Raw genomic sequence first — 12,925 nt, 5'->3', positions numbered from 1 at the left:
TTCAAGGAATCAAACAAAGAGGCAGAGTACGAGGCAGCTTTAACAGGCCTGCGTATGAGTATAGCAGCTGGAGCCAGGAAAGTCCATCTGCAGACTGACTCTCAGCTTGTCGCTTGTTAGCTGAAGGGGGAATATGAGATTAGGGAATCTACAATGCTGAAGTATGTAACCAAGGTAAAGGAGTTGGCAGCTCATCTAGTTCACTTCTAGATAGACTTGGTCCCTAGAGCGGGAAACTCCCAGGCTAACGCGTTATAAAAGTTAGCTAGTTCCACCTAGTAGAGCCTCACAAGGACAGTGATGGTGGAAGTCCTGGAGGAAAACAGTACCGCTGAAAAGGAGAAGGTGAACTGCATCGGGCAGCAACGAGCTTGGTTCACAGACATACTGGCATACAAAATTTATGGCTCGTTGGCGGACGATGAAGTGCAAGCTAAGAAAGTTAAGAAGGATGCAAACTAGACATGATAATGGATGGGGAAATCAACAAGAAGGGCTTCTCAAAACCACTGATAAGGTGTATCCCAGTGTGGGAGCAGGAGAAGATCATAGAAGAAGCACACTCAGGAATATGCGCCAACCACATCGGTGGAAAGGCCTTGGGAGTAGAAGTGCTCAGAAGGGGTGCATACTGGCCAACTCTAATGCAAGATGCACTAGCATATGTGAAAAGTGTGACAAGTGTCAAAAATATTCCCCAGTCATAAACCAACCAGCAAATGATCTGACCCCAATCCTCAGCCCGATCCCGTTTGCTCAGTGGGGAATGGAGATATTGGGACCTTTCACCACTAGGTCAGCGGGCAGGAAGTACCTCATAGTGGCAGTAGACTATTTTACCAAGTGGATAGAGGCCGAGCTTACTAAGTATATAAAGGCAGTCCAAGTGAGGACATTCATATGGAAAAACATGATCACAAGGTTCGGGGTGCTGCAGTGCATAGTCTTTGACCACTGATGCCAATTCGACTATGACACCGTCAAAGATTACCCGGAGGAAATGGGCACCAAGTATGCAAGTGCATCAGTCTGTCACCCGCAGAGTAATGGCCAAGCTGAAGTAGCAAACAAGCTGATCTTAACAGCCCTGCAAAGGAAGCTGGAGGAGCACAAAGGCCTATGGGTTGACCTAGTCCTAGAGGTGTTATGGGCAAATAGAATCACCGAGAAAGAATCTACCGGTAAAAGCCCTTTCACTCTAGCCTACGGGGCTGATGCAGTCGTCCCAGTAGAAGTGCAAATTCCTAGCCTGAGGATACAACACTATAAGCAACAAGGAAATGAAAATCGCATGCTGGAAGAGCTAGACTTCTTGCCGAAAGTAAGGCTAAAAGCAACTCTCAAGCTGGCAACCTAGAAGAGCAGGATTTCCAAAGCTTTCAACAAAAGAGTCAAGCACTGGGAGCTCCTGCCAGGAGACTTGGTCCTTAGAAGGATAGCAACAGTGGGAATAGGAAACCAACATGGAAAGCTATCAGCCAATTGGGAAGGCCCCTTCATCATTCATGAACAGGTAGGACCTGGTGCATTCCTCCTTGCAGATCAAGAAGATCAGGTCTTAAGGAATAGTTTCAATGCTGATGTGTTAAAGAAATATTTTGTTTAAAAAGGAAAGAATTTAGGTAGAAATGGGGATAATTGTTTCAATTTTGCAAGAATTCTGTTTAGTTTGTATTATGTCAATTAAGGCATTTAAGCCATTTCAATTCATTGAAATACAAGCCTCTACGTAAGGAGTATATTGCATAAACTTGTTTAAATATGTTATGCTTTAGCATCATGCACTAACATGCAGAAATAAAAAACCATGTAAGTGCTGAAAGTAGAAAGCACCCTAGCATGGCACAACAAAACAACGTTAAACGACAAAAGAGCATCCTTCCCTAAAATTTCACCTTACCTGATCAAAGTAAAACAGGGCACCACCTCGGGGACGCCTGAGGGGGAGGCCTGACACGTTCAACTTGAGTAGGGAAGGGCAGTAAAAACGAAGAAGGATGAGCTGTGCGGGTAACACTAAGGTCCTCTTAGTCCCACCTAGCTCGCCTCTTTGAGGGGGAGAGGAGGAGATAGACAAACGATAAGCCCTTACAAAGAGAAGTAAGAGGCACAAAGCAATAAGTTGCAGCACAAACAAGATAAACAATACAAACAAGTCACAACGAAATAAGCTGAATGACATAAAATGAATAGCCAAAAGCCGGTTGACACGAATAAGTCTCAGCAGAGCAGACTGAAAGATGCCAAACAGGCAACAATTGAATAACCTAATTAATATGCAAGCAAGTCTCTTCAAAAATTAAGTAGATTACATAAAGCACAAGCATACAACATAGGGCAGAAAGAGCAAAGCTCACCGAAGTTCCTACTAAATATAGCACAGGACAAGAAAATAAGAAAGCCCTCAGCAACCAAATCAGGAAAACAAGGAGGTCCAACCTACGAGGCTTCACTGAGCGCAACAAAGGGGATGCTGTGCTAAGGTCTAGGTACCACTATACCTTGGCCCAGTAGCAGGTTCGGACAGGCACACATACTACAAAACAACCAACAGACGAAATAGTAGAATGATCATCATATACATATGACACAAAGCTGAACCCCCACCCACCAAGGCAGAGTAAACATTCAGCAGGTAAAGTCATAATATTTATAAAGCTGAACCCCTGCCCACCAAGGCAGAGTAAACATTCAGCAGAGTAAAGTTAATAAAACATAAATTCAAGTCAATCTGGACAGGCCCAACAGTGTAAAGATAAAGTGTTATGAGAAGTCACAAGAAAAACATAATCTTTGGCGGCTATACACCCTAAAGATAGAAACAAAAACTATCTAGTTACCACAGACCTAGGTGAGGGAAACTGAGAGGAACCACTAGAGTAGGAAGGTGACAACCGCCATAACCTTTGTTGTCCACCAGCCAAGGACTCCACCCCAATAGCTGCAGCAACGTCAGGGCAGAGAGGAACCTCCAAGTTCAGCACAACATGGTCAGGAACCTTGTAGCTAACAACTCGAGGGTGGTCAGCAGGTAGCTTAAACAGGCCAGCATCTCCATTAGCCTCAACCTTAGCCTAGAAAGTGTTGAAACGAGCCTACTGTTCCTCACCCTCACCATACAAACTGCTCACACATCGGGCCGCAGCTTCCCAGCCACCATCATGGCGATAAGCCAGAAGCTTAGCAAAGGCGGGAAAGAGTGCAAAGGCCATAAGTGCCTCCTTCCTAGCAGTTTCTAGCTCAACTATATGCCCAGCCCGCAGATCGGCAATCTCCGCCCTCAATGTCTGCACTGTGGCTTGAGAAATTTGCAGTTGTTCCTCGCAGCTCGTCAGCTTGGTCTTGGTGAGCTGAAATTCTCCCAACTAAAGCCGCAGTGCATCCGCTCTTTCTCTTAGGGGAGTCACCTCACTGACCATGGTATCCCTCTCAAAACAAGCCTGCTAAACCTCCAATTTTTTTTGAGAAAGGATCAGACCTTGATTCTGGTATCCCTTCTCCATTGTAAGCAAGGCATTGTATAAATCCCCAACAGACCTGACAAGCTATAAAAAGGAAGAGAAGGGTAAGAGAAAACCAAGGCAAAAATTAAAAGATGATAAAAATAAGACAAGGCATTAATAGGAGAGCAAGCAAAAGGAGGAAAAGAAATCAGAATTAGAGAAGCAAAGAGTGAAAGCAAAAACTAACCTTTTGCAAGTCATGACAAGCAGTGGCCGCATGAAGGCTGACCAAGCTGCGTGTAGAATCAAGAGGGGGACAAACTCCCTGTGTAAGACGATACCCCAAGGTACCACCTTTCTGGGGATCGTCCATGAACAAGGACTCATCAGCCCTAACGTTCATTTCAGGGCGGAAGGGAGCATTCTCAGCTCCAGCAGAGCACATCAAGGGACGAAGGTGGACATCAATGGGGACCTCAGAAAATTCAATGGGCCCAGTAGGGCGGAAGGTGCCCCCAGCAGAGATCGAGATTGCAGACAGTGGGTTCTCAAAGGCATCGCTTAAAAACTGGTGAACACAATGATTAAGTTCACTAGAATTTTGAGTGTCAACTCCCATATTAGCATTTCAACCAGGAAGCCCAGTGTTAGCAGAGTGAGAAGCAAAAGGATCAAGGCTAGAGGAGGTGCGAGCCTTTTTAGCAGCAGGCTCATCCTCAGCATGGGCAGAGGTCACGGGATCATCCTCTAAGTCTATAACTGGCTGATCCTGCTTGTGAGTACTCCCTAGCTGAGAGTACCAACCCCTGGTAGCACTTCAAAGGCGCCCTTGTAGTCTAGAAGGGTGCGGCGGAAACTTTGGAAGCTCCATGATAGTGTCATCAGGAAGCTGAAAATCAGTGGCCTCAGCAGAAAGAGCTGTAGTGTCCTTCGCAACGGTAATAGTATCGACATCAGTAGAAAAGAGCAGAACATGCTCAGCAGAAGAAGTGGAATTTACACCCGCAACAGTAATAGTCTCACCCTCATCAAAGGGAAACTTAAGAACATTATATGCAAAATCATCAGCGGTATTCTTTGGATCATCAGAAGCTTGGTCAAGTGGCTTCTTGGTTGCAGAGGTCTGAGGTGCCACCTGGCCGAAAGCTACAGCAGGCTGCTTCTTAGGAGAAGCACCCTGCGCCACTAATTCCTCAAACTCCGAAGATGCTCTTCGGGGGGCAGGACGAGTATCACGCCTACTCCCAATAGTGGAGGAGGAGGGCTCAGCTTTAGCACGGCTGGATCCTGCACGGTTAGCAGATGTCACAGTGCCGACGACAACATGCTGTTCAGTTGGAGCTAGACGCTCCTCATTCTTCAAAGAACCAGCATACACCTCCAGAGTATCAAAAAGCTCCAGAGGATTGTCAGGAGTAGAAGTTAAAGTGTCCTTCCAATTATCAGCTAGCCCAAGAATGCGCTTGTCCTGTTTATCATAACCTGAAAATGGGAGACAAAGAGACAAAACAACATAAGGGCCAAGGCAAAAAGGGAAAAGAAGAAGGATGAGAAAGAAAAGAAAAACTTACCAGCCTCATGCGTGTAGCATAAACGCATGGCAGAGAGCTGCTCATTTCCCACGATGTATATAGAGTTGGGCAACCAGATCTTAGATAATTTCAAATCACTGTCCCTGCTCCCTACAGAGCGTCAAAAGCTTCCGTCTCACGAGCAGGCTCAGCAGGAGAGACGGTAACCCCAACCATGTAGGTGCGAATTTCTCTGAAATTGCGCGGCACAACAAAAGTAGAGGGTACCTTCACCCAAAAGAACTTACCAATCCAATCCCGGAAGCGACCAAGCTTCGGGAAAGACAGAACTCTGCCTTCCTTGGGAGCTACATAGTACCACCCAGACTCAGTCCTAGAAGCAGACCTCTTTAGGCTCATTAAAGACTTGAATAGGTGTAGGGACTCAAGATACCTTCGAAACCGCAGAAACCATAGCAGGCATATCAAAGTATGAAGAGAAGCTAGGTGCAGCAAAGATATACAAATGTTGAAGGCACGAGACACCTTCTCCAGAGTGGGGTCAAGGGGAAACCTCAGACCCAAGTCCAGCTGAGAAGAAAACACTGCAATTTGACCAGTAGGGGGAGCAGACAGCTTCGCACCGTCAGCGGGAAGAACCAGCCCTCACCAAAACCATAAAACTTTCGCCCCACAGATCAAGGTTCAACCTCTTGGCATCCTTATGCCAGCTGGAGTCCGGAACACAATTCTTTGGTCCATAACACTTGTCATCCAAAAAGAACTCAGTTTTGCCTTCCCCTACAGGATCCACGACATAAGTGGGCTGATAGTCATAAAAAGAGCGGTCACTTGGAGATTCAGTCATCCTGCTCAGGTTTACGACTGGAGAAAGAGATGGTGATGAAGTCTCAATACTGCCACCTTGCACTACATAATGATCAAACCGATTCACATCAGCCATGTCATCAATCCAAGGAAAACTGTTTAAAGGCTGAACATGGGGAATGGGGCTAACAAAGGACACAATAGGGGGATTATCCTTAATTGTGTCGGCTAACTACTTATCGCGCATTGCACGCATTCTCAAACGGGTGTGATGGGATAAAGGAATCCCATCCAAAACAAGCATCCGCTCACAGTAAGGGTCAAAGAAATCAGGGCGTGGCTTGCGCTGAAAAGGGCGAAAAGCACTGCCCTCAGCAAGACGACTATTGCCTAACCTAGATGCACCAGTAGGAGTCGCATCAATACTTGTCTTGCTCGCAGCAGGGGGACAATCAAAGGGAAAAACCATTTATATAGGAGTGGGGGAAGAAGTAGAAGAAACAGGAGGAGTGTGCGCAGGGCGCTCACCTGAAGAAGATCATCAAGAAGGAGAATCCGACTCAGTGGCCACTTGAGGATCACTTATGTTCTGACTATCAGAATAGTTAGAAATTGTGAAATCTAAAAAGACAAAAAGCCCACTGAGAGGAGGAAGAAGAAAATAGGGCACCGAAAATTAAAAATCGGTTTATGGGGACAAGAACAATAGAAGAATAAAGAGAAAGAATCAAGAGTGTAATTACAACAATGAAAAAAGGGTAAAACTAGACAATGGTAATCGAAACGAGTCAAAAAACACAATTTTGTGAAGGAAAATACAAAAAGAAGCTAAATTGGGTAAGTACATACAACAAAAGGTACAAAGTTAGTACTTTCAGAAGAAAATTTGAAGAAGCAACAGAGAGCAACAATAATGGCGATCCAAGAAATTGAACAGGGAGAAATTCCAAACAGTAACAAAAAAAAGGTAATTCAGTAAAGGAGAAGGGCAAAAAAAGAGAAAAGCGAACATGGCTAGAAAATGAAGCAAGAAAAAAGTAAAGAAGGCAAGAACTTACCGCAACAATGGAGAAGAAATGGGCGTCTGAAGATGGACACGAAAAAGTGAGAAATTTGAAATGAAAAGAAGGAAGACGGGGAAGATAAAAAAATAAAGAAGGTAAAAAGAAATGGAAAAAGGAAGATAGTGAATTTAATACGGAGTAAATGGGCGGTTGGGCATGAAGTAAAACCAAACCTCCATGTCACTTCTGTAAAATCAAAACTGAAGACTTGGACGATCGACACGTGTCCCACTCATGCAAACACTGTTCCCGCCAAAAAAAAAATATATCAAGGGAAAGACTTCAGCGGGAGTGATCGAAATTCCTCTCCGCAAGATCGTCATTTTTCAGACTTCAGCGGGAGTGATCAAAATTCCTCCCTGCAAGATTGTCATTTCTCAAACTTCAGCGGGAGTGATCAAAATTCCTCGGTGCAAGATGGTCATTTCTCAGACTTCAGCGGGAGTGATCAAAATTCCTCTCCGCAAGATCGTCATTTCTCAAACTTCAGCGGGAGTGATCAAAATCTCTCCCTATAGTCTTAGCAAGCCACGACCAGATGTGCACCCAGGAGGCAGAAATAGAGCCATCATAAACACCCAATAGTACGATAAAGTCATCACCAAGATTACGACCTGACCACTCAAGTCTCCAGATCGCATCAACAACCTAGAGACTTGAGGGGCTAGGAGTGTGTAGGGTAATTTGGCCAGACGACCCGTTGAGCCACGACCGATAAGGCTACACGCTCAGAATAGCTAGCATGAATGACCTCACGCCATCTCTTGAGGGGCTAGTTGTAGGGGATTGCTCCGGCTGAGCTAGTCCTTCATGCTGGGGTCAGATAGGAAGGCTCCGCCGGGTAAAGAAGAGTCGGCATGAGTGTCCTTATACCACCACTTGAGGGGCTAGTTGTATTGGATAGCTCCCACTGAACTATCGCTCAGCTCCCAGGGTGCGCACTCATTGCCAAAAGGACAACTAAGAGGGGCTCACCAGCCCGGTAGAGTCAGCCTGCAGAGCTGACCAGGCCAAACTCTCCACAAAGGAGATCGTACACCTATAAATAGAGGGTAAAGTACAACGGAAAGGAGGTTAGACACATAAGTTATTATACTCTCTATATCACTCTAAGTACACTTTATCTCTCTAAACACTCTCTAACTTAGGAATCGGAGGGGGGTTCCTCGAGCCACCCCCGAGGGAAGTTTACGTGTGTTGCCTTGTATAGGTTGTCAACAGGGCCCAGATCACCCGGCTGAACCCTTGGATCCAAACCTGGAATAGATATCTTTAATAACTGTATCTTCTATATCATCTATATGCTAGAAAATATATCTTTTGGGGTTTTTCTGGTCACTCAAGAGATTTACGTCACTAAGTCTAGAGTCTTCTATATGTACTTGCAAAATAATGGAGATTCCAGGTGGTAGGAGCTCTACCTCTAATGATCAAGTTAGAACGTGCAAGAGAAAAGTAAAAAGTGCGAAAAGGTAAAAGTGAGATCATCTTGGATTCTGAGATAAGGTGTTTTCTAAGAGAATATAAATAGAATGTAATAAATGAACGTGCCTAAAAAATAGGAAAAATCTCCCTACTTATTGGGTCGTTAGAATACGTGCTCATTAGGTCATTCTGATCTAATGGGCTGCGCCGGATTACGGCTTTCTCGGGAATTAAGCCTTGAAGGTCGCAATTCCAATTGTCATCTAGGGATGACACGTGTCACAAGGGTGACGTGAAAGGCCATGAGGCACCTGCGACTCGTTTCCCTATGTTACATGTGTCCCCCTGTAAGTGTTAAACAATATTTTAACTGTTCACCTTCGGGGAGAATGATAGGGATGCCCCCGTTTTACCCTATTATTTTGGATAACAATACCCTGTTCATGTGGAGCAATTAGAGAGTGCCAAATGTCCAGCATAGGCAGGTCCATTTGGGTCAATTTCTAGTTGACACGTGTCAGCCCCAGATGCTTTCCAAAAATTACGGCCTTCAACGCCCAATTCCCAAGAACGCCATAAAACGGCGCAGCCCACCAAATCTAGGTCAAGTGACCTAAGAGAGGGCACTTTCTCTAATGACCCTATAATTAGGTAGATATTCCCCAATTTTGGGGGACATTTAATCATTTATTACACCTACCCTACATTCTCTCACATTAGAGAACACCTGATCTTGTAATTCGAGAAGATCTCCTTTCATTTTCCACACCTTCTCCTACTCATATTCAAGTACTAACTTGATCGTCGGAGGCGGAGCTCCAAACACCCGGAGTCTCCGCTGTTTTTGAGGTACATGCCGTATGCGACCAGTCTTCGAGCCGTAACTCTTCCGAGGGACAAAAACACCCAAAACATTTGGCGCCGTCTGTGGGGAGAGTACCTTAAGGATGGTTCAAGAGTCTGTACTGCCTCCTGACCTTAAGGCTAACCATTCGAAGGTCTTTACAAACCATGAGGATGATGATCATCAGGTCGAAACATACAATTCCAAAGATGGCTCAATTATCACTAAGTGCATCCGTCCCAGAGACACTCTGGAACTGGGTGAAAGATAAGCGAGTAAGAGCGGGCCCTCCAGTTAGCTAGAAGGGGAAACCCAAATGGCAAGCGGATTTGCCCCAGTCACCAGGGACGAACTCATGAAATTCATGACTAGTTTAAAGAGTGAAATCAAGGATCTGATCACTAAAAGAAAGGCTGGCCCAAGCAATGGTCAGTCGTCAAGGAAGACTCCTCAGGAGAAGAGGAAGTCAGTCAAGGACAGGCAGCCAACTCCGCATCCAAAGGACAAGATCCATCTGCCTCAGAAGGGTCCATAAAAGCCCCGCCGGGAGGATCTACTGGTGGGTAACAAAAAAATCGACCACTGACGCTTGGGAAATCATTGTGCGCATGAGAAGTCAGCAACTGTCTAAGTTGGCTTCTACTTCAAGCTTTCCAGACAGCTTCAAAAACACATCTGCAGGGAATATTCAATCCATGCATGGGAGCTATACAGGCGGTAATACAGTCCATTATGGCCTTCAAATGATTAAGAATGCACCGTACGTACCCCATATAGTCTACATTTCGTATTCTCCTCATTTTATGCATTCGACACTCTTTGGGGTGAGGCGACATACAATATCTAACCTTTGGACTGGTAGCTCCGTCTGCTGAAACATAGTGAAAAAACTTTAGTGTTCACCAAGGAGATAACCAAGGCCGCACGACCGGCCAAGGTTAAGAATGTGTTGGTGGGTGTTTATGACGGTACCACCAACTCGGAGGACCACCTCATGGCCTACTCCAACCTCATGCACATCATGGAACAATAATAAATTCTGCCACTTCCATCAGAAAGTGGGCCATGACACCAATGAATACTATAGCCTCACGCGGACGTTGGATCGTCTAGCTGATAAGGGCTTGCTGAAGTCCTATGTCTTGAAGTCTAAAGCGACTTCTAAGATAAATTCGGGGCAGTCGTCAAAAACTATCAAGCCTAGCTACTAGTAGCTTGTATACCGACAAGGATTCGGTTTACACTATAGCTGGCGGATTCGCATGTAGTGGCCCGACCATTCGGTCCTCCAGTGGACCATTCCCAGACGTCCTCGTCAATGAGAAGGATCGGGGTAAAGTTCACCGACCGCATGACGACCCAGTCGTCATTGAATGCAAGATCGCCAACCAATTGGTTGGATGGATCCTAATAGACATTGGTTTAGTTGGCTTTGGCGGAGGAGTCGTGCACCCAGTCGGACAAATTGATATACCCAATCGGCGTGGGGAGAAGGAAAAAGGACCGCCTACAATATTATTCTTGGCCGACCCACTCAAAACGAGTGTAAGGCCATCATCATCCCAGCTCTCATGCTTCTCAGGTATGAAAAGGATGATGACTCTATTGGCTCCCTCAACGGGAATCAGAAGACGACAAGGGAGTGTTATCTCTTAGACGTCAAACCGACTGCTGTTGCAGCCGATGAGCTGAAGGAGCCAATAGACTTTGACGACGTCAAGGACCCTGATTCGCCCCCTCTAGCCGCAAAGAAAAGAAAAACTGAACAACTAGTGGAGGTGAAGAAAGAGAAGAAACAACAATCACTAACCAGGGAACGGTCAGATGATCTCCGTCCCTGATATGTCTATTTGATATAGTATTTTACCCCATCCGTTGGTTATAATTGGTAGTGTTTTTAGCTCTTTAGAGCCACTTTTATTACTAATTTGTGTTTTCTAGTGTTTTCGTAATTTTGGTTGAGTTTTTTAGGTGTAGGGAATATTTCAGGAATTATCCCAAGCTTGAACCCCACTGTGATCATACACTAAAGTACGGTGGCTTCCAAAGGGAAAAAAGCTAGAGAAAAAGAGTCACCAACAAGTTTTAGGAACTTGTAAACCGTTCACAGGGTGAAGGTTAAACCCCTAAACGATCCAGGAGATCGTCAACTCCAATAGGTCTGGAACCATGACTGGTAGTTCGGAGATGAAGGTACAAATCCAACAAAAATGAGATTGAACCTGGCCTAATAATAGGCGTCTACTTTATTCTGATTGTATTCATGTGCGCTTTCTGACTAACTTGCAATCAATAGGATTAACCTAAACCTGTTTAATCTATGTTGGTTGAATATTAATGCACAAATAATTCTATTATTTGCGATCACTTGAATAATAATCAAATTAACCCTAAACAAGATTATTAATTATCTTATTAAGCATGATTACAAGTACAAATTCCCTTTAAACATGCATAAAAGGTGTGATCAAGCAATAACCATAAATAAACATCAAGCAACATAATAAATAATCACAACAATTATTATAACAATTATAAAAATAATCATAAAAATAATTATCATCAATAATCATCATCATCATGTTAAAGCATAATAAGAAGATCCTCGGCATCATACTAACAAGATTAATAACAAACCCTAGCTTTAACCCTAACATGATACTTACATGAATATTAGGAAAGAAAATAGGAAGCATTGCAGGAATCATAATAAGCATATTTGATATTATAACCTTTTCCCTAAACATAATACTAGGAATCAGTGTTGTCGTTCAAAATATCAAGCATCCTAACATGATACTAGGAATCATAATAACAACCTAGACATGATTTCTATATCATAATATCAATGCAAACAATTATAGCACTTACTTGGATGCCTCACATCTCTTTCTAATCAAAAAATACACACGTTAGTAACTTCAAGGAAAATAATAAACAAACAATTAAATTAAATAATTGAAATAGAGATTTGGGACCAAACCCTCAAAAATTTAAACCTTTCACGTCTAGGGAGAAGGCAACTTCGAACTTGGCTAGGTGTGTCTAGTGATAATGTATGAGGAATTGTGTTTGTAAAAGGCTAGGATAGAAAGAGAGAGAGAATCTAGAAATTCTTGATGAGAGTTGGTGAGAAGAAAGAATTAGAAAGAATAAGAATTGATGGAAATCGATGATTGTTGAGAATTGATGATTGAAAACAGAACTTTAAGAGGCTATTTATAGAGAAAATAAGTCGGATGGATAAAAAAACTAATCAGAGTTTCAACGAGAATAAAACTCGATTAGCGCCAGACGCTGGACATTAGAGCCAGGCGTTGAAGGTTAGCGCCAGGCGCCAAGCCTTAGCGCCAGGCGCTAATGCTTGTCGTTAGGCGCTAATAATCAGTTTCACGTGTTTCTGTTTTTATCATATCTTTTGATCGAAAGTTCAAATGAGGCATATAATATGTCTTTGGAAAGATCTTGAAGTCTAATTTCCAGCTCAATTAGAATCAGATTAAAATCTTTTGTAGATAAAAAGATATGGGTCAAATAGTAGGACGGTGTTAGTTTTGGATAGTGTTTTGTATCTCATTCATATCTTTTTCGTTATAGCTCGGAATTAATATTATAATATATCATTGGAAAGATAATTTCAGGACCTATCCAACCGTATAATATTTGGATAAAGATTATGAGGAACGAAACTAATATCTGACTGTCTTTGAACATCTTTAAATTCGAATAGAATTAGGATTTAAGAAAAAGGAAAGTTTTTATTTAACTCAAATTCTTTGATCTTATCTTTTCAAATAGGATAATTAAGAT

General features: G+C 43.5%; 1 protein-coding gene across 1 annotated transcript; it reads left to right on the top strand.

Moving 5' to 3' along the window:
- The first annotated feature begins 1,000 nt into the window (after nt 1–1,000).
- Nucleotides 1,001–1,606, top strand: LOC110702692. The gene is made up of 2 exons (XM_021880447.1): nt 1,001–1,321; nt 1,514–1,606. The coding sequence occupies exons 1-2, from the start codon at nt 1,001–1,003 to the stop codon at nt 1,604–1,606; spliced, it is 414 nt and encodes a 137-aa protein (XP_021736139.1).
- Nucleotides 1,607–12,925: the final 11,319 nt, after the last annotated feature.

The sequence above is a fragment of the Chenopodium quinoa genome, unplaced genomic scaffold (assembly GCF_001683475.1).
Source record: "Chenopodium quinoa cultivar QQ74 unplaced genomic scaffold, ASM168347v1, whole genome shotgun sequence".
Classification (NCBI taxonomy): Eukaryota; Viridiplantae; Streptophyta; class Magnoliopsida; order Caryophyllales; family Amaranthaceae; genus Chenopodium; species Chenopodium quinoa.
This window is presented reverse-complemented; position numbering and strand designations above follow the sequence as displayed.